Here is a 23,158-nt window from a genome sequence, read left to right as displayed (position 1 = left end):
TCATTTTTTGTAATGATGTCAGTATTTATTTTGATGTCATTTCTAAAATGCTGACTTTCCATCATTCTTGCCCTGCTAATTCTTCACACCTACCATCTGATTTCTTCCATTCCTGTCATCGTGAAAGTGGTCAAAGAAAGTCACAAAATCATGGCAGTTTTGCCAGCTACATATTTACAGTGACCCTCTCTGCTACTCAACAGTGCTTGTGTTCCACTCTCAATGATTCTCCAAATCATCATTTATAGCAACTATTTTATTAACTCTTCATATGCCCAATCTTCTACTCACAGCATATGATTCATATGTCTCTTATGAGAAGACATGTCATCAAGTGTGAGCTCTTTCAATTACTCTCCATCATGCCTCAAAACTCAGCAGTATTTTTAACCCAATCTCTACTTCTTCTCTTCTATCTTAAAGGACAATATCTTCTTGACTCTTTGCCAATTCCTCTACTTCTTGATGTTGTTTTTTTTTTTCTGATACATTCCAAGCCATAACATCATCTGCTTTCTCCTTAAGCTCCCTTCCCCACTAGCTTCTTCCTACATGTTCAGAAATGTTCAGATTTCTCCAATCCTAAACAAAAGTCATTTATTAATCCTTTTGCTCCATCCAGCTACCAAACCATGTGTCTTGTCATGCTAAGTTTCTTGAAAAAAGTCATCAGTACCCAACTTCCTTCCACCTCTTTCCAACCCACCCATTTTGCAATCCCTTAATATCCAGTTTCCACTGTTTTCCTAAAGGTTACTAATCGTTTACTTAATTTCCAGGTCCAATGGTTTATTCATCAATTGGCCTTCCTAATTCTTGGCAGTATTTGACACTATTGATTACCCACACTTTTTAGATGTACTCTTTTGGTTTCTGAGACACCCTATGCTTTCGCCTTCTGGCTTTCTCATTTATCTTCAGAATTCTTAGCTAGCAAAGCCTTTTTGACCTCTTAAAATAATAGTTTACATATATTTAAGTTCTTCAAAATGATTTACACACATCTCATTTTATCCTCATCATAACTCTGTGAGATTGGTGTTATTATCACATCCATTTTATATAGGAGAAAACTGAGGCTCCTCAAGATTAAACAATTCATTTAGGATCACATAGCTAATAGGTTACCACTGAAGAAGGGGCAGAATTTGAATTAAGGTCTTTCTGATTCCAACTCTAGAAATCATTTTACCATTCCATCACATTGCTTCCTTAATATTCCTATTCCCCAAAGTTCTATCCTTAGGCTTTCTCCCTTCTCTGTAACATATTCCTTAGCAGTCTCATGCCTATACCTTCAGCCACAATCTTTGAATAGATGGTTCTTAAATCTACACAGAAATATAAATCATTTTCCTACTTCCATGATTTTGCTTATGCTATTTCCTCTGCCTGAAATGTCCTTCCTTCCCAATCCTACCTCCATTTCTATGTCTTGAAATCCTGTCCATAAAGCCTAGTTTTATTGCCATTCCTTCACAAATCCTTCATTCCTAATTCCCCCAGTTAAGGAAAATTCTTCCCTCCCCAACACATCTTGATATATCATTTAGTTTAGATTTCTCTTGTGCCCTTACCATATATCATTTTATTTATTCAGACTTTGAATGCTGGTCAAAGCAGACTATTTTGACTTTATATATATTTTTTGTATTTTTTTTCTTTGGGTCTGTTCTTTCTTTTACAACATGACCAATATGGAAATACGAGTGTATATATATAACTATATCAAATTGCTTACTGTCTTAGAGAAGAGGAGGTGAGGAACGAAAGGATAAAATTTGAACTCAAAATTTTAAATTGAATATTAAAATCTGTCTTTTCATGTAATTAAAAAAATAATTTTTTTTTCAAAAAAAGTAGTTGTTTTACCCTGGAGCCACATTTAAATGTGTCCTTTGCAACTTCCCATTGCTCTTGGTTTTGCCCTATAAGACCAAATAATACAAATCTAATCATTCTTTCAAATTACAGTCTTTCAAATATTTGAAGCCAAGTCCTCCCAGAATCTTCTCTTTTCTTTTTTTTAAATAACTTTTTATTGACAGAACCCATGCCAGGGTAATTTTTTATAGCATTATCCCTTGTACTCACTTCTGTTCCAATTTTTTCCCCTCCCTCCCTCCACCCCCTCCCCCAGATGGCAAGCAGTCCTTTACATGTTGAATAGGTTACAGTATATCCTAGATACAATATATGTGTGCAGAACCAAACAGTTTTCTTGTTGCACAGAGAGAATTGGATTCAGAAGGTATAAATAATCCGGGAAGAAAAACAAAAATGCAAGCAGTTTATATTCATCTCCCAGTGTTCTTTCTTTGGGTGTAGCTGCTTCTGTCCATCCTTGATCAATTGAAACTGAATTAGCTCTCTTTATCGAAGAGATCCACTTCCATCAGAATACATCCTCATACAGTATCGTTGTTGAGGTATATAATGATCTCCTGGTTCTGCTCATTTCATTTAGCATCAGTTCATGTAAGTCTCGCCAGTCCTCTCTGTATTCATCCTGCTAGTCATTTCTTACAGAACAATAATACAGAATCTTCTCTTTTCTAAGCTAAGTATTTGCAGTTGGTTCAAATGATATTTACAAAGCAAGGACCAGATGCTTTATCTTCTTTTGGTCAGCAAGTAATATCCCTATCAGTCACCTGTCTCTTGAGTTCACTTATTCCAAGACCCCTTTCCCCTATTTGATTGAGTTAATGTGCACAAATAACCTCAACCAAGAACCCAGAAGATACTAGGACAATCCAACTGCCCCAACTAGAGGGATATTCCTCTCAATGGCCTAGACAGGTTTCCTTCCCATTATAGAAGAACAATTGAAACTGTATAAAATGCAGTCCTATTTCTTTGAATTGAGTGTCTTGGCTAGTTTCTAATTTATGTGAAAAAAAATCTCTCTTAGGAAAAGTCTTCATAACCTACTCTGTGGACACAGCTGTGGAAGTCGTGAAATTTGTGAATTTTTTATCAGCAAATGGATTTCAAACTGCTGTAAGTATTTTGTCCAAAGAGAAGATGGAACAAGGAGGGGGATAAGATAACGGATCAAAAAAGGGAAGAGAGATAAATAAAGCAAGTAGCTGTTGACATTTTAAACTATCTTATTTATGTTTCATGAATATAAATTTAATGATTGTGGGTTTAGGTAAATTTGAAATTATTCAAGTTCTATTCCAATGTTTCCTTTGTGCTTTTTTGAAATGATTTTAATACTACTGAAAACATATATATGCCTTTTCTACAGCATAATAGGAACAGAAAACTTTTAGTGCTTATTTTATCAAGGGGAAGCATGGTAGATTAAACAGAGAGCTCAACTTAGAATCATCAAGGCCAGGGTTCAAAACACACCTCTAACACTCACTAGCTGTGTAACTCCCATGGGCCTAAAAAGGCTTCAGATGGAGAATGTCTGTAAAATACTCCATCAGTGCTCTAGTCATCAGCTACTGTCCTCTATTTACTAATTCTGGCAGCTGTGATTCTGTTCCTTGTGATATGGGATACCATGTACTTCCCCTTTCATTTCATGAGCCATTCTTGCCACTGAGAAATAAAGCGACACAATAGATAGAAAGCCAATCTCAAACTCAGGAGGACCTGGGTTCAAGTCTTGCCTTTGCAAATACAGGCTCTTGTGACCTTCAACAAATCATTGAACCCCTGTGTCCCCAGACAGTTATCTAAGACTGCAAATTTCATAAAAGATACCATTTGGTAGAGGGACTTCCTCTCTGAAAGCTCTCTGCACCAATGAATTCTCAAGTTCAGTTCCATTCCTATCATTATGTTAGTATTTAGTACATATATACTATGCACTTTAGTATATGTACTTTAATGCCTTTAGACTACTCCTTTCCAGTTAGAAGTGATGTTATATTAAAAAACAATTGCCTAAAAGGAAAAATTACTTTAAAACCAAACCTTACAGATTTATTTACTTATTCATTGGTCCTAGATGACCAAGCCTTAGGTGAGAATGAGGAGATTTGGTCAGAGGTAATGAGGGAAGAGGAAAGGACGGGTATCTTTACTCCATTTAATTCTAGGCCACATTAAATAACACCACCATAGTCCAGTCTCATCTCTACACACAAAGTGTCTCTCTTCTCTTTCCCCAGATAGGGAATAATCAGCCAGTTCTATCCAGTGCTCTAATTCTTTCTTCACTAGACCAAGCAATCTGGAAACAAAGATTTTAACCCTAGTCCTGCAGCTAACATTATGTAATCTTGTGCCAATTCAATGAGATCAGAAAATTCTGACCCTTCTTGCCTCACCACAGTTTCTTGATTCAATGAAGATTAAGGTAAGGCTAAGGCAGTGTCTCTGGAGAAATGAAATCATACCACAAGGAGCTATTGTGAGACACTGCAGATTTTTATAAGAAAAGAGGCCTCTCTTTTCCTTCATATGAAGTCCTCTGTGTACTCAGTGGGAATGCAATAAATATTAATTGCTGATGATTACATTCTGCAAGATGGTGCAAAATTGAGGGAATGCATAAAAAATAGGCAGTTTGTACAATGAAGAGAAAGGGCAAAGAGGGGACGCTTGTCACTTAAATTTTCTTTTTCAAAATTACTTAGCATCACTTAACAGAGGTATCTATTTAAATTCATCATTTTCTTCTAATAAAATCTGACTGGTCTTAGAATCTCTCAAAGTTTTTTAAAAAATACATTAGTGCACATATTGAAATAAAATCATGATGCCTTTGTGACTAACTAGCTTGTAACTCTCTTGTTGAAATTTTAAAAAGAAAGAAAGAAAAAGTCTTGGTCTAGTATGCACTGAAGTCAAATTCCAGAGCCCCAAGCAAAAAGGTTCAAAAGGCAGTATCCAACTCCCACCACACCCTCACTCGTGGTTAACTGCAAAATAAACAGATCACCACTGGAGCAGACCTGAGTCCCTTTGCCAATCTGAGGCTGCCTGGACTATTTATGCCTATAGTGGCCTTCTACTGTGAAGTCCTTAGCCCTGGTTCACAGACTGAGTCCAAATACTTAGGTCAGCAGTGGTCCCGAGGTAGTCTAACAACGTTGGAACGCTCAGGCCCTAAGAGGTTGCTGACTGTGTCTCCCTGAATTATTACCACTGGGTCATGTACATTTGGGATTAGTCCCATTGCTCAGAGGACTTCAGAAGATTATCATTGCCAGAGGTCTTCAGAAAGTTATCCTTTGCTCAGCTCACATGAAAACCATAGCTCATCCCCATAATAACTCACATCTCAATAGTATGCTAAGATTGACAAAGAGTTTCCTTCATAGCAATTCTATTGAGGGTAGCAACTATAGGAATTATTGCCACCGACTTACAGATGAGTAACTGAGGCTCAGAAAGGTCAAGTGAATTGTCCTACCACAATTAATAAGTTGTTAGAAGGGTAATTCAACCCAGATATTTCATTATTCCAAGTCCAGCATTCTTTACCACCTGTGCTTCCCCCAAGACATATGATAGCTTTACTATTTGGGAGACTCAATCAACCAGCGTTTATTGAGGGCCCACTATATATCTAGCAAGGCATTATGAGGCAGATGACTATACTATGTGAAACACAATAGCTTTCTTGAGGCTCTTACAGTCTAATTTGCAGAGTAAAACATGCTCACACAAAACAATAAATTAAAAAGAGCCAAACTGCATGACAACTAATAAGACAAGACTAATAAGACAAAACATACAGGAAATTGCCTAATTATCAGGGAAGATAATGAGTTTAAAAAGAAATTAAGAGGTAATAGAATTCGATAAGGACTACAATCATCTACCAAAAAAAAAAAAAAAAATTCATGGAGAAAGCAGGATGTGATCTGGTTCTTGAAAAGAACCAGAGAAGGTCTTTGTCAGGGAATAGAGCGGAAATTGAGTGTCAGATGGGACAGTAATCCATGGGATGAGCCTGACTTGAGTGAAGAATGCATGTTGAGGAAGCAATAGGAAACAAAATTAATTGGTTAGGGTAGGATCAGGTGATAAAGAGACTTGAAAGTCATGCGGAAGATTTTAATGATTTGACTAGATCCAGTAAGTAACAAAAAGCCATCATAGGATCTTGATAAAGGCTATGTTTTAGGGATATTAACCTGGCATCTGTATACAGTGTGGTTTAGAAGGCATATTCACAAAGAAAGAGATTTCAGAGTCTCTCTTGGGTAGCCAGTCCTAGTATGTAATCACTCTTGAGCAACCATTTCCCCTATATTACCATATTGCCAAGTGAGGATGTTCCACATAGTCCTTTATGGAATAAGAGAATGATACGCACCTTCTAAATAATAACCCCTAAACTGGAAGCCATCAGAGCCATTAAACTACACAAACCCCACTCTCAGGCTAAATAATCCTAACTCTTCACCTTTCATAACAAAGATTATTTTCATTCCAGGACTCATATTAATTACTATTCCTTGGGCTTCCTCCTTGTTTAATTTTAACATTTCATTTCTTTTTAAAAATTGGGTTAGAAAAAGTCTTAAAACCCATAGTGTTCAATGCCCTCATTTTACATAGGAGGAAACTGAGATTGAGGAAAATGAAAGATGAAACAGATAGTAAGTGACAAAGGTAGGATTTGAACCATATCTTCTGATTCTCTATCCAAGGCTCTTTCCGTTGTGCCAACTTTTAAACACCACCTAACCCCTACCTCCATCCCCAACTTCATGTGCAAAGTACTGTTTTTCCATAATCCTTTTTTGAATTTGGACATGATGTTTAATTAGCCTTCTGATCAATTAGAATATAGAATTATTACTCCTGGATCTGCCATTTTTACATTCCTCAGATCGTGTTTTTTTTTTAATTTATCTGTATTTTATTTTATTTATTCACCCATCAAGCTTTTGATCAACTATGACTTTCAGCTTTTAAAAAATACATATGGTAACTGGGGATGTCTTTAGTGTGTTAAGAGCCATTATAATTGTATAAACAGAGGTTAACAACTATGTTAATAATAAATGTTAAATATTCAAACTCTGAACAATATTTAGATATGAAATACTTAAGGAAATTTTCTTTTATTAGTTAAACATGGGTTTTCTCTTTAACCACACCATCTACCCCAAAATAATTAGTAATTACCTAGGGTTTTTAAAGTCTCTTACTATGTATATCTTTTCACACCCTGAATCTGATGTCATCTTCATTATCACTCTCTCTCCTAAATCCTTTTCTTACAGATAGACATATTTGAAGATAGAGTCCGAGGCATCGACATCATCAAATGGATGGAGCGCTACCTTCGTGATGTAAGCAAAAATCAAGATTACAAGGTCCATTCATTCTTTCCTGGGATAGATTCATTCATTTACTCATTTTATAAAGACTTTTATTAAGTACCTAGTAGATGCCAGGCACTGTGCTAGGTGCTGAGAAAATAAAGGTGAAAACAACATAGTTTTTGCCCTCGAGAAACTTATACTGGGGGGTGGAGGGATGTGGGAATAAGACATGTACACAGCTAAATGTATATAAAGTATATATGAAGTAAATACAAAGTAATAAGGGGGCATGCTAACTATTAAATAAATTCCAATGACTCCCTATCAGTTCTAAAATAAAATGTAAAATCTTTCTTTTGGCTTTAAAAACTCTTCATAATCTGGCTCTTTTTACTTTTCCTTCTTATATTCTATTCCCCTCCATGTATCACATATACTGACCCCCTTACTGTTTTTCACAAACTATGATGCTCCATCTCCTGACTGTGACTTTTGGCAGGAGGTCTTTTCCTGTTCCCCTAGCAACATCATTCTGAGATTTCTTTCTAATTATATTCCTCTTTATTAAAATGTAAATTTCTTGAGGAAGGGATCATAGTTTTGATTTTCCAGGTATCCAAAGCACAGAGGCTAGCACTGAGTAGGTGCTTAATAAATGCTTGCTGATGGATAACCAAGAGGATTAGGAAGAGTCTCATATAGGAGGAGGTGCTGCTTGAGCTAAGCCTTAAAAGAACTCAGAATTCTAAGAGATAAACAATCTTAATTGTTCGGTTCAGACATTCTGCCTGTTGTCTGCGTTAAAAACTAGATTGACCCTAAAAAAACCTACACTTCTTGTAAACATGCAGGCTTGGCAGGGTCAGAGGTAGGAGGATGAGAAGGTAAGTGACATCCTGGGGAGGGAGGAAAGACCGGCAAATTGGAAATAATGAAGAGAGACCAGGCACACATAATTGATAAATATCAGGGGAAACTTTTCTTTTAAACAATAGATAAAGATGGGAATTTAGTATAATGGGAGGTCAGCATTTTCCTATCCTTCCTTCTTTTCCCTCTCCCCTTCCCCAGTCCTTCAGCATTTTGTTTAGTCTTGGGGTTTTCCTGAACAGGCTCTCTTACTGGGTACTCTGTCATCTCTGAAGTCCCTTAAATCATCCACAGCAGTTCTCTGCTCACTGAGCTGTGATTTGTTTTCCCCGGGGCTGACCGGCCAGGCTCTGTGTGGAGGACATTCTGCAGTTTAACAGGAAAGAAATTGATGGTTGCGGTTGCATCCTGGTTGGTACTGACCAGTGTTGCAGCTGCAATCTGGTTGGTTCTGACCTAACCTTTCTGCAGGGGCCTGGAACCTCCCTATAATGCAGACCTTTTGTCTGAAGTGTGGAGAGGTTTGCTTTGTGTAGGAGAACCCCTTTCTTCAGACTCTTAGGCTGCATATAAATGGAAAGGCAGCCATTAGCTGCAGAGTTGCAATTCACCATTGATGCAAAGCCTTTCTGCATGGATACTGAATCCTGCCGAATGCTTTTCTCTTACATAATATAATCTTTCCTGAGATGGTTATTAAAGATAACTATAGAAAATGGCAGGCAATAAATGTCTATTTGGAGACTGCCTTCTCCAGCTATTTGCATCAGGTATTTGATTGAAGAGGGGAGTGGGGAAAAGAAGTGGATGGATAGAATAGGGATTGTGATGTATTTTACTTTCCCTAGTGAATGAAACTTGTCCTTCTTCCTCAGCACATCAGAGAATACTTAAGATCCTGGCTGGCTGGTTTCCAGCTTGCTTTTACCAAACAGACTGCACTTTACACGTCCATAAAAGTGCTTCTCTCTCTCATTAACAGAAGACAGTGATGATAATCATTGCAATCAGCCCCAAATACAAACAGGATGTGGAAGGAGCAGAGTCCCAGCTGGACGAAGATGAGCACGGCTTACATACCAAGTACATCCACAGGATGGTAAGTCCCGGGCAGACAAGGTTGCTGAGAGAAGCTGCAATAGTTCACCTTCCCAGAGACATGAGCGCTCTCTCTAACAAATTACATCTCCTTCCCTGGGGGTTCAGCTTTGTGTTTGCCTGGAAGCTTGCTAGGAGGGAGTAGAGTGTAGGAAGGCGTCCTCGGGTAGAGGAAAGGAAAGGGATCTGCCTTGGAGTCCTGGAGCTCACATCCCCATCTTGACCACTCTCTGACTCCATGACCCTCGTGAGGCAAGTCACTTCCCCATTCGATGACTGTTTCCCCAGCCCTGTAAAATGAGGGAGCTTAAAATAGGTGATCTCTAAAGTCCCTTCTAGCTCCATGATGAACAAAATATAGTATAAAGAGTGGTGAACTTGTAATCAAGAGACCTGAGTTCAAGTTTGAGTTGTGTGATATAAGTTAAGTGCCTTTTATGTCTTAACCTCAGCTCCCCGCTCTGTACCATGGGGACAATAATATTCATATATCACACAATTGTTGATTTGTTTTGTTTTTGAAGAAAGTGCTACAGAGTGTGAGTTATAATGTTATTAGTTTAGATTTGCCTCTCCTGCCCTCTCTAATGACAAGTACAGAAGGCTCTGACTTCATAGCTGGCCTGCAGAGAATACTCAGACTAGGACTGATAGAAGAAACTTAGGAGAAAACAAGTTTTGGCACAGCCTAAAACTAACAATCAGAGCTGTCTACCAGTGCAACAGATTTGTTCTAGTAAGTAGTGATTTCACTGATACTGCAGAGATTCAAAAAGAAACTGAATGCTCATCCCCGGGGATCTGGTAGGGGGGTGGTTGGTTGGACCAGCTCCAGGCTTCCCACCCAACTGCCTGAGAGCTATACCGGTGGTTCACTAGTGGGTGAGCTCTGCAACAGACAAGCAATTACGGAATGATGAGCGCTTCAGCTTTATGAAAGGGGTGAAGAAGCCAGAATTTTTACTATCAAAGCCTTTACTATTTAAAAAATAAACGGACTCTTTCCTTTCTTCCATCTCTCCTGCTCCTCTCAACTGTTTCCTTTTTCTCCCCATCTCTCTCATTACTGAGCAGCTGCCAAGGTGGTGCGGGGGTGGGGAATGAATCCTAGTATATTTGCGTTAGGCAACACTACATCAGATCACTTCTGAAGTTCTTCAAATTCTGAGCTTCATGAGTGCTGTATCAGGTAACATCTGTCACCAATCCAGTGTTCCATTACTCAGGGGTCGCCCTATTCACCAAGAACAGGGCAAAGAATCTGAAATGAGCACTGAAGCACATCTGGGATCTCTAAGATAAGACAAGGGGACAAGGGCAGGATTCAGAACTAGAAGTCCAGGCAAGATTAAGATCAGGAACACAATTCAGGAAGGCACAGAGAAGCAAGACTAAAACAATGGATGCACTAAATAAAAGCAAGCTTTGGGGCAGGTCGGCTGGCATTTAACTCACTAAGTCATCACTGACTCAGCCTCTTTCTTGAAAGACAGCTTATCAATTGTAAGGGCTCAGATTTATAGATTTTATAGTTGGAAGGGTTATTGGAGACTTGCCCTCTTTGAGCCTCAGTTTCTTCATGTATAAAATGAAAGATGATCTCTAATCACCAGGTGATTTCTAATTCAAATTTCTAATGAAATAATGTAGTCCAATTCCATCAACTTACATTTAAGGGAACTGAAATCCAGAAGTTAAATGAACTTGCCCATCCTCATATAGCTTGTGCTGAAGTTTGAACCTTCTGACTTCAAATCCAGTTCTTTCCACTATACATAGGGGGAACTCTGGATGAAAGGCAAGGATGAATTATTTCAGGGTTTATATCTGGTCTTGAAAGCAGGAGGCAGAATCAAGGAACAAAATTAGGAGGTGAGAGAACTTAAAACAGACATTGCCTCTGATTTCAAGACCACAGTGGTTTTCATGTTGGAGCCCCAAACTAGTGCCAATTCATGTAGTAAACTGAGGTTTTTTATACTCCTTGGAACATTTGTTGACAGAATGAAACTTCAGTGGACCAGAAACATACTCCCAGGGCCTCAAATATACTCTCTCCATCTCCACTTTTTTAGCCACACATTAATAGTATAGTAGAAAAGTGTACCTATGTGAATTTGGATAAATCCCTTAATCTGCCTGAGCCTCAGTTTTCTCACTTATAAAATGAAGGGTCTAGACAAAAGATCTCCTAAGGTCCCTTTATAGCTCTAAAAATATCATCCTTTCATAATATGGCTCTAAGTCCAACATGCTTTCTTATATATTCTGATAATCTTTGAAAATTCAGTTTGTATATCATTTATAGGTTTCTGACTTTTGTGGGGAGTAGTTACATAAAAATGATATTTGTAAAAGAAAAAAAAATTTCCCAGGGGGGAGGAGGAAGACATATTGTTGTTCAGTTGTTTTCAGTCATGTCCAATTCCTCACGATTCCATTGGGGTTTCCTTGGCAAAGATACTGGAGTGGTTCACCATTTCCTTCTCCAGCTTCATTTTACAGATGAGGAAATTGAGGCAAACAAGATTAAGTGAATTTCCCAGACTCACACAGCTAGTAAATGTCTGAATCTGAATTTGAACACAGGTCTTCTTGCCCCTAAGCCCCATGACCTAACTACTGTGTAACCTAGCTATCCTGAAAAATAATCTGGACTTGTGCTTTTATTGCTGTGAGGAATTCCTGATGAGGAAACTCCCTCCACTGAAGCATATTGGCAACTTGTCTGTACTTTGTAGTCCTAAGAGATTTGCCTGTTACCAGGAGGTTAAAGGATGAGCCCAGGGTCTTACAGCTGTTATATTTGTCAAAGGCAGAACTTGAACCCAGGGCTTCTGACTCCAGTTCCAGGGCTTATTCCACTATATACTTCTTGGAAACTCAGTTCTTATATAATTTGGAAATTTTTTAGGGCATCTTATAATTTTTTGAAAAAGGAAAATGGTTATGAAAAACATTTATGCAGTTTGAAAATTATGTTTTTAAGAAACTGGAACTGATGTTTCACTGTACTGCTTAGCATGGCATCATGCTGAGGAAAAAGAGTTAAAATTATTAGCTCTTGGTGTTCCAATAAGCAAATTAGAATCATAATACTGCCTGTGCCTGTGTGTGCAGGTAGCATTAATTAACCTCTCAAACTAATTCCTGCAATTAAACCCACAAATCTATCTGGTTCCAGATGCAGATTGAGTTCATAAAACAAGGAAGCATGAACTTTCGATTCATCCCAGTGCTCTTCCCCAACGCTAAAAAGGTAAAAACCAAAAAGTTTATAATTAATACAATTTACATCATCGGGTTCTATCATATGGGAACTGAAGTGGAAAGACCTGCCAACTTTTTATCAGTGCTTACAGAAAGTGAGGTTAGCCAAAAGATCAAGAGGTTTGGCCACTCCATTCATTGGTTGGGTTTTAGGGTTTTATCTGGCAGGACCACCCCTGTCTTAATTACCCTCCCACAACCTCTTCCACGTTGTGAAGTGGCTTGTGTTTTAACCAATGAGAGTAAATAGGGAAGCATGTATTTTATCTGGTACTTCTTATCTTTACACATAAAAGGCCAACTATTTGGATGTGCCTGTTTTTGTGGGCTGTTCAACAGATGTCTTTTGTTACGTTTCAGCTAAAAGCCCATCTAGTATAACACTCATTAGCTGGAAGGATAAGTGAATTCCATTGAGGTCTCTTCTTAAATTGAGTTCTGCCACAGTTCATGTGAGGACTTTTTGCTCTACATTAGCTCAGGATGGAGAGCCGCATGAACTAGGGGAGGGTGAATTTATTAAGAAGTTATCATGTGCCAAACCCTGAAGATATTTAAGACAAAAATGAAAATAGTCTCTGTTCTCAAGGGGCTTATATTCTACTGTGGAGGGAGGGACAAAGATAAACTATATGCAGATAAGTAAATTAAATATATATTCGGAGTAATATGGAGAGGGGGAAGCGCTAATAGCCTCTTGGAGGGAATGGCGCTTGAACTGGGTTTTGAAGGAAGCCAAGGATTACAAGATGCAGGCAGGTGAGAGGAAGGCAATTCCAGATCTGAGAGACAGGGTATACAAAGGCAGGAAGGCAGGAAGTAATATATTGTGATTGGGAAAGAGCAAGTATAAGGTGTTTGTTCTGTCTTCTATGGATGGAACACAGTGTGTGAGGAAAAGTAATGTGAAATCAGTCTAGCAAAATAGGTTAGAGACAGACTGTGAAAGTTTTTAAATGTCAAACAGGAATTTGTATTTTATCCAAGAGCAATAGGAACCACTGAAGTTTCTTGAGTAGGGAAATGACAAGACCTATGCTTTAGAAATGTCACTTTGTGTAAAAATTGAATGTTGAAAACTATCTTTACATGTAATTGGAAAAATAAAATACTATTTACAAAAAGTAAATTTGTACTCTGGCAATAGATGCCTTCTGACCCTCTCATGTAACTAACATGGGAAAGGGCGAGGGTCCAGCTCAGAGCAGAAGAAATCTGGAAGATCTTTCCATATGATGGTAGCATTGGCCATTTTGATCTGCTTTAGGGTAGATACCCATGACTATAGAATGGACTTATTCAGAAGACAGGAATGTCTTTTTGTTGTTATTCAGCCATTTTTCAGTCTGTCCAATTCTTTGTGATCCCATTTGGGGTGTTTCTTGGCAAAGATACTAGAGTGATTTGTCATTTCTTTCTTCAGCTCTTTTTATGGATGAAGAACTGAAGTAAATAGAAGTAAATGACATGCCCATGGTCACATAGCTAGAAAATGTCTGAGCTAACACTCTATCCACTGTGCCACCTCACTGCCCATATTCTTCCTAGAAGCATGCTCCAATGGCATCTTCCATTGTAATGTTTTCAACTGAGTAGAATTTAGGAGGAGATTTTGTTCCAGAATCTATATAACCTAGAGCCCCAGAGGCAGTCTAATCCTCAAAAGGTCTATTCAGACCCAGACCCAAGTCAATCATGAACTTGGTCTCAAAGAAGGATTAGCTTTAGCTTCATGTTCACTTATGCAAGAATTAGGGACAGCATTTCTAACCTGGACTTAACCAAGCTATAATGTCATCCTTAATGGATTGTAAATCTGGGAGGCAGGAAAGTATTGTTGTATGTGTTTGTTTGTGTTTATAAAAAGTAGGTATGAGAAAAGTCAGAGTAAAGTAAGTAGGAAGGGGGCATCTGGCAGTTACTAGTAATGGACAGAAAGTAGAGGAAATGAACAATTTTGCATTGGTAAAATCACTGAGTGGATGAAATGAAGAGAGAAAAACCCCAGTACTAAACAAGACATCTGCGTGCCTTTTGCTCAGGCCTTCCCTGATGCCTGTAACATTCTTCAATTCTTCCACCTTTAGGTGGAAGCCCTAGCTTCCTCAAGACTTTGGCCAGGTGCTATGTCTTACAAGAGAATTTTCCTTTTTAACCTCATTTGTCTTGAGATTACACTGTATTTTACTTCTTTATATACATTTATGCTCACAGTAAAATATAAACTCCCTTGAAAGCAGGTACTGTTTCATTTTGATCTCTGTATTCAATATGTTTATGGCTAGTGTGTTTAACTGAACCGAACTAAAAATGAAATGAGAGTAAAAAACAGGATCCACGGGACTTAGATACTCAGATGTGTAATTAAAATAATGATAATAGGAAGGCACTGAAGTATGTCAGAACTTTGAGGTGCTTTGTTTACCATGGGTGGAATTAAGTACATCGTGGGTTAACCACCAGCACTTTGAGGTAAGGGTTTAGTTAATTTACTATAAGATGGTGTCATCTTCCAGACATACCCATGACAAGGACCTCAAGATCCACATTAGAATAAGGATAGGAAAAAGAATGGGCCTGCATTGACTGTATACTTTTTGCTAGGTCAGGAACAATTAGCATCTAAGTCTCTGGGGGAGCTCTATTTATTATGTCTATCCAGTTCCGTGACCATAATGCACAAACAGGAACTGTGAGAGTGAAAGGATAATAAGTCAGGGGAAGCAAACAGTCCCAGCAAACTTTCCTTCCCCCTCTCCCATCTGACCATGGGGGAAACTGGCACAATCTCTTTCATGTAAAGGTGATGAAAAGTACATTATAACCTAAAGGAAGGTTGCTTCTTTCCTGAATAAATATTCCCAGCACATATGGTTTCCATGATTTAGATATGATGCTTGCCTACAGAGCTGCATGTGTAAGCTCTCCCACTCCTCCCACCACTTTTAGAAAAGGAAACGAAACCGCCACCAAGTTTGGTGAACAAGCCTGAACAAGCTCTGAGATTGGAGGTCAATGGTCCCAGAAAGTCAGCATGAGAGAACGTGATGGTGAGGTGTCCAGGATTTTTTTGACAACCTGAGCCTGTGCCATCTAACCTCTCCTCTCCTTCTTACAGGAGCATGTGCCCACATGGCTGCAGAACACTCACATTTACAGCTGGCCCCGGAATAAGAAGAATATTCTACTTCGGCTACTGAGAGAGGAGGAGTATGTCCCTCCTCCAAGAGGTCCTCTGCCCACACTACAAGTGGTGCCCCTTTGAAGCCGCCCAAGAGTGTGGGGCAAAAGATTCTGCTGCCTTCATTTAGACTGGATACCATGGCACTCCTGGATCTGGGATCTGAGTGGTGGAAGCAGACTCACGCTGATAGCTGTTTCCCACTTGTTCCCTGGGCACGGCAATGAGTAATTTCTCTTGAACACTTGTCCCCGCTCAGCATCCAAATGGCCTCTGTCACTAATGCTGAAGCAGAAGCAACATGTACCTCCCTGGGTTCTTCAACCTACTGCCAGATGGGATATAAAGATTTTTTTCCCCTCTTAAAATCACCTAGGGCATTTCCCTTAGCACCTTCACAAATAGATACTGTAAATGATATCGCAATAACTGTAGACTTTGACAGATACTTCTTATTTGCTTAAGAACTTTTCCCTGTTTAGCCAGATGTATTTTTATTATCCTTAAAACAAAAGAATTTAATGTACAACACAATAAAATGTTTACTTTTGTAAGGCTGGGGCTCATATATCTCTAGGGTAACGTGGAAGAGGGCACCTATTCAATGGTGAATCAAAGAGATGTCTCCTGGAAGCAAACACAAAATAAGTAAGACATAATATCAGATACAATAGCTCAGACTCTCCTGAATGATAGGATCACAGTAAATTAGACAGACATTCTTCTAACATCCTCATTGGCACACTCTAGCAGTTCAGATTTTAAAAATACCATATGGTCCTCAGCCCAGTCATGATTTGTATGGAATTTCTCTATATCTAGGGTCTATATTTAGAGTTTGTGTGGGTAAAAGTAAACAGTTAGGTGGTATAGTAGATAGAGCACTGAGCTTGAAATTAGAAAAATTCATCTTTGTGGATTCAAATCTTGCCTCAGACTCTAGCTTTGGGGACAAGTTACTTAACCCTGTTTGCCTCAGTTTATTCACCTGTAAAAAAAAGCTTGGAAAAAGTAAGATAAGCCATCCCAGTACTTTTGTCCAAAAAAAAAAATCTAAATGGAATCATGAAGAATCAAACCAACTGTAACAACTGCACCATAGCAAAATGTGCAGTAATATGTAAAATATGAATGGTTTGTAGCATACCTTACCCAATACAACTAAAAACTTTCTATTTTTCTATTATCTAGGGGGCTCCTTGAGGCAGAAACGACATAGAGTATAACCTGGAGTATATTGGCCTGGCACCAAGTTTTGGTTAAATTGTCAGTGTAAGCATTTATACCTCAGAAATCAGTAAACTATTTACAGGTGTTCATTTGATTGTTTTGTTTGTTTTCTAGACTTAAGAAAGTATTGGAGTAAATGTGATGCATGTTAAATTTAAGTGTGTCCTGTGTACATTTTTTTCTTTCCAGAGAGCAGGCTGCAAAATACACACACACACACACACACACACACACGTGTGTGTGTGTGCGTGTGTGTGTGCGTGTGTGTGTGTGTGTGTATGCCCCATAGCACCTTGAATATAGCCTTCCATATGGAAAGAGAATAAAACATTAGATATAGAAGGGTTCGTCTTAAAAAAGTGATAATTCTGCATCCCCTATTCAGGTTAGATGGAACAATGAAAACAGACAAGGAGAGAAGACAAATCTGTTCAATTCTAATTTAGCTCCTTTTTTTTTGCCAAGGGGAATTATTTTTTCATTTCAAACAATAGCACACAAAAGGTTAATGGGAAGTTGAAAGTAAGCTAAGTAAAGAGTTTGGGCAGCTAGGTAATGCAATGAATAGTTTGCTGTGCCTAGAGTCAAGATGACTCTTCTTCCTGAGTTCAAATCTAGTCTCAGATACTTTACAAGCTGTGTGATGCTGAACAAGTCACTTAACCCTGTTTGCCTCACTTTCCTCATCTGTAAAATGAGAAGGAAATGGCAAATCACTCCATTATCTTTGCCAAGAAAACTTAAATGATTCTGAGTGAAACATGAACAAGTAGGGAGTTGATAAGAGAGATGCCCTTGATTAACTCTAGTCAATCAGCCCAGATGAAATCATCCCAATATACTGAAAGAATTGGCACTTGTGATTTCCAGGACACAGTTAGTGATCTGTAGACAGACTGGAAAGAACTAGAGACTGATGTTTTGATTGGTGATGAAAAAGTGAAGTTGGTGGGAGACAAGGACTGAGCTAGGTTTCAAGTGACCATGGCTGGAAATTTAATAGGGATAAATGTAAAGAATACTTAGGTTTCAAAAATCAGCTTTACAAGTCCAAGATCAAAAAGACATGTCCAGAAAAAAAAATCAAAAAGTTTAGTGACTAAGCGAAAAGATATTGGGCACTGAAATCAGAGGACTTGGATTTAGATCCTAGCCCTACTACTTATAACCTTAGGCAATCAATCACTACACTTGTATTAAATATCTATTAAATGGTAGGCACTATGATTAGGGAAGTGAAGAGCAAGGCAAAAAAAAAATATATATATATGGAATCAAGTAATCCCCTCTCTCAAGAAACTTACAAGAACTTATAATTACAAAAATATCCATAAAGAATAAATACAAAGTGGTTAAATGTAGGTAATTTGGGAGAAATGGCAGTGTCATATAGAAGAATTAGAAAAGACTGCAATGTGAAAAGTAAAACTGTCTTGAAGGAAGACATTCTATGAAGCAGAGATGAGATTCAGGATGAGGGGGAAAAGAGTTTCATTTTCCTATGTCCTAGTCAGATTGCATCAGATACTCTATTCAATTTTAGGAAGGACGCCAATAAGCTAGAGAAGGACAGACAGAATGATCTTGAGTTCATGACATATGAGGATCCCTTTAAGCAAGGAGGAACAGAGTATGTGTGAAACAAGCAGGGGATGGGAATGGTGAGACATAATAGATGTTCTGTAGTTGGAGTTTGCTTCATTTTCCTTATCTGTTAAATGAGCTGGAGAAGGAAATGACAAACCATTCTAGTATCTTGACCAAGAAAATCTTAAAAGCGGGTCAAGAAGAATCAGTCATGACTGAAACAACTGAACAACATGTGGCACATGTAGAAAAGGGAAATCTCTTGGACTTGATCCCAGAGAGCAGAACTTGAAACAATGGGCAGAAATTGCAAACAAAAATTGAGACTTAATTTAAGAAATAATTTCCTAACGGTTGGAACTATCCAAAAGTAGAAGGTATTATCTTGGGAGAAAGCTGGTACCCTCTTACTGGATGTCTAAGCAAAAATGAGATGACTATTTGTGAAATCATGTTGAAGTAGGTTACTAAGGTCTTTTACAATTCATGCGCTCATTCATTCTATGAGCATTTCATAACTATCTGCTCTATCCTGGGCACTACAGTAGATCTTGGAATGAAAAGAAAAAGTGAAATAGTCTATCATGCTGGGATTCTATTTATTGAACAAAAGAAGCAAGGTGTCGAGCTAGGTGCTATGTGGAGGTACAAAGAATAAGATAATAGTCCCTGTCCTTTCATGACTTATATTCACTTAACCAGGTCCACAACTTAAAAGTCATTCTTCACTCTTTTAAAATATTTCCTTTCAAATTTTAAATTCTGAATTTAACAAAATGAGCTTTTCTAGATACATTGTAGAAGGAAAGCATTATATATAAAATTATGGATCTCTATTACATAGAATTCATTTTCATTTTTAAGTATCTAATAACTTCAACATGTAACTTTCATAGGCATCTGGTTGATTCTTTCTGAATTTTCTTTTGTTCTCTCTTTTATGGAGGGAGAAGGGGAACTTCATTTCTACCTTCTATCTCTCTGCTATCTGTCTCACCCAAGATAGAGAAAAATTAAAAATATAAACAAATGTTTGTATCAAATAGATGTCTGTATTTATAACAAACATGCAAAGTCAAGCAATTCAGTAGCATAGTGTTTGTCCCATTAATCTGAAGAGCCTAGTTTTTTATATAAGGACTTACTATTTGACAAAAACACTCTGCCAGAAATTGGGTATAAATAGATTGACATCACACACCATATAGCAAGATTAACTCCAAATGGATATATGGCTTGACTATGAACTTACACTGGCCATGTCCAAAAAATATATATGTCTCATTATTTCTCCCAAATTCTTGACTTTGCTCCTCCAAATGAAATTTGTTATTTTTATAACATTATAAATTAATCATTTGGTTCTTTGGAATGGTACTAAATAAGTGAACTAATTTTGGTAGCATTGTTAATTTTAATGTATTGACCCAGACTACATAAGCAAGAGATTTTTCTCCAATTATTTGCCTGTATCATCCCTGGTTTTTTACTCTTACTTATTTTTCATATTCCAATTAATTGCCAAGTCTTGCAAGTGACATTTTGTCATCACGTCTTTCCCTTTCTCACCATTCACAACCATCACAACTATTCCAGCTCTGGCCTTTATCACCTCTTGTCTGGACTATCCACATTTTTTACTTGGGGATGTTTCTTTGCATTTCATCTCTTTCCTTTTCAATTTATGCTCCACAAGACAATAATTCTGAAGTAGAGATTTGGCCCTGTCACTCCTCTGCTCAAGAACTTAGAATTACTCCTCCATTACTTTTATTATTAAAAACAAAAACAAAAACAAACAAAAACAACCCCAAATCTCTCTCCTTTATAACATGACCCCAGATTACCTTTTTAGGCTGATTATACATTACTTCCCCTCACTCACATACAATACTCTTCATTTTAGCTTTACTTACTTCCTTGCTTTTTCTAATATAGAACATTCCCTCTTCAATCTACAATGCCTTTGCACAGGCTGTTCCCTAAGTTTGTAACTTTCTCCTTCTTCTCCTGCATCCTTTGGAATCATATGTTTCTTTCAAAATGCTGCTTAAATGTCACTCATTCCTGATTTCCCTAGTTGTTCATACCCACATTATGCATTCATTTTCCATGCATATTGTATTTTTTTGTGAACAGTAACTTTCCAATGTGATTTAAGTTTTTTGAGGGCAGAGACTTGCATACACCATGTATTTAGTAAAATAACTAAAATATAGTAAGAATCCAATAAATTCTTGATTGAGTTCTTGATGGTAGTCCACTGCAGTGGCTCTCAAAGTTTTTGGTCTCAGTATCCCTTTACACTCTTAAAAACTATTAAAGACCCTAAAGAGCTTCTGTTTATGTTGGTTATGTCTACTGATATTTACCATGTTAGACATTAAAACTGACTAATTATTTCAAAATGTTACCAAAAAAATCAGTGACAAGAGTGACATTGTTCTACATATTTCTGCAAACCTCTTTCATGTCTGGTTTAATAGAAGACAGCTGGATTCTCATATCTGCTTCTGCATTCAATCTTTTATAATATGTTGTTTTAGTTGAAGTGTATGAAGAAAACCCAGGCTTACACAAATATATGGTGGGAGAAGGGAGGAATATTTTAATGGACAACAAATAGTTCTAGCCTCTTAAATCCCCTAAAAGGATCTCAAGGACTCCTAGAGATTTGAGGACCATACTTTGAAAACCAGGAGACTAACAGAAGGGATAATACAAATATAACACAGGTAAGAATGTGAAAGAGCATTGCAAAGAATGCTGGAACCACTGAAGAGTTAAGAGGTAAAAAGTATTACCCATTTGGGGGTCATCAGGGAAAGCTCTGAAGAGAAAATGGCCTATGAGCTCAGCCTTGAATGGTAGATAATAACTGGACAGCAGATTGATGGGTTGGGGGTAACCATCATTAGTTAGTGGGCCAGTGAAAGTTCAGTGTAAATTAAAAACATCCTTTCTAGTCAATTCCATGACTATACTTTTACTACTTTATGCAGGAAATAAATTGTGTCCTTCATACTTACTATAAAACTATAAAACTGTGCTAGGCACTGGGGGTACCGATACAATGAATGTACCATTACCTATTAACAAATGCAGTTACATTCTAATAAGGGAGACAAATATACATGTACATATACACATGTATACATAAATATATGTATCTATATATGCACATATTTGTATTACTATATTTTAAGTAAATAAATACAAATACATACAAAATTGTTAAATACATTTTGAGGGGGAGGGTATTAATAGGAGGATCAGGGAAGGTTTCATGTAGAAGATGGTGCTCGAGCTGTATCTTTAGGAAGAAAGAGACCAAAGGAGAAGAAGGAGTGCATTCCAGGCAAATGAGACAGCTAGTACAAAAGAATCGGAGGTAGGAGATGGTGCAAGTCTTCCCAGGCTATTCTGAACTCAGCCTGCTTATCATTTTTTAATAGAACAATAGTATTTCATTACATTCATATACCATAACTTATTCAGCCATTCGTCAATTGATGGTCATTCACTCAATTTCCAATTCCTTGCCACCACAAAAAAGAGCTGCTACAAACATTTTTGCACACATTATCCCCAAAGTCTTAATGCAGCTTTAAGCTTTAATAGATTAAAACTACACAAAGGATTTTGGGACACCCTATATGTGATTTATATTGTCATTGCTAAAGAATCTAAAATTTACTAGCTGACCTGGTGATGAGCCTCTTGATAGTTGGCTAATTTGGTTCTTTCAACAATACATGCCCAGTATATCACTGGGGAAGTAGTCAAAACTTTCTTAGCTTAGTTGGACCTACCAGAGTTTGTGCTCTGGTGGACTATTACTTGAGAATTTAAAAGTTCTACTACACCTTTATAAATACTAAATGAGGAGACATGGAAGAGATGGCAATTAGCATCGATGGATGCTAGAATCAAAGCAGCATGACTCTACAAAAATACCAATATAAATATAAATTTAAATCAAGTTAACAAATGATCTGGTGCCCACAATGTGGAAGACCACACACTTGGGATATGTGTGAGATATGAATATTCATCAAGGAGCTTACAATGTCTTCATCTCTTGTACACTCTTTTGTAGTACCTAGTTTCTGTCAAAGAAGTGGCCCTTCTCTATGTCAAAACCAGTCCTTCTCCATGTATACTTTATTCCATCCCTTCTCTACTGTCTCCATCAGACTGCCACCCTTTCTTTCTGAATACTCCATTCTCTCTATGTTTTCATGACATTTCTCTTTCCTGTTTTTCCTCTTACATGTCTAATGGTTCTTTTTAGGTCTTCTTTCTTGGCCCATATCTATAATGCACAACCACATATGTATATATATACTCATATATTTAATATACTCATATATTAGAGATGCATACACACATTCATGTATATGTATATACTACACATATGTATATGCAATATAGATATACACCTGTGTATATATGTACATGCTTGTACACATAAGCAAATAAACACAGACTGTGTGCATGTAGGTATGAATTTGAGGGTACCATTAAAGTCCAGGTATAAATAGACCACTAGGCAGATGAGATTTTCTAGGATTGATACCTCCTGGTTTTCCTTTGTCTATATCCCCTATTGTTTAGTCAAGCCCCAAATGCTCTGTGGAATAATTCAAACCTTATATGCAGGATAGAAAAGAAT

At 37.6% G+C, this 23,158-nt stretch overlaps 1 protein-coding gene across 1 annotated transcript in view; it reads left to right on the top strand.

Annotated features, from left to right (window-relative positions):
• Positions 1-17,054, top strand: part of TRAF3IP2 (TRAF3 interacting protein 2) — a 64,883-nt gene extending 47,829 nt beyond the window's left edge. The window contains exons 7-11 of the mRNA XM_051997557.1: positions 2,915-3,003; positions 7,206-7,274; positions 9,100-9,216; positions 12,400-12,474; positions 15,604-17,054. Coding sequence (XP_051853517.1) covers positions 2,915-3,003; positions 7,206-7,274; positions 9,100-9,216; positions 12,400-12,474; positions 15,604-15,750 — 497 coding nt within the window. The 3' untranslated portion in view covers positions 15,751-17,054. The remainder of the gene's footprint in view (positions 1-2,914; positions 3,004-7,205; positions 7,275-9,099; positions 9,217-12,399; positions 12,475-15,603) is intronic.
• Positions 17,055-23,158: the final 6,104 nt, after the last annotated feature.

Source organism: Antechinus flavipes, chromosome 4 (assembly GCF_016432865.1).
Source record: "Antechinus flavipes isolate AdamAnt ecotype Samford, QLD, Australia chromosome 4, AdamAnt_v2, whole genome shotgun sequence".
In the NCBI taxonomy this organism is placed as follows: Eukaryota; Metazoa; Chordata; class Mammalia; order Dasyuromorphia; family Dasyuridae; genus Antechinus; species Antechinus flavipes.
The sequence above is the reverse complement of the archived record's forward strand: the minus strand, read 5'-3'. Positions and strand labels throughout refer to the sequence as shown.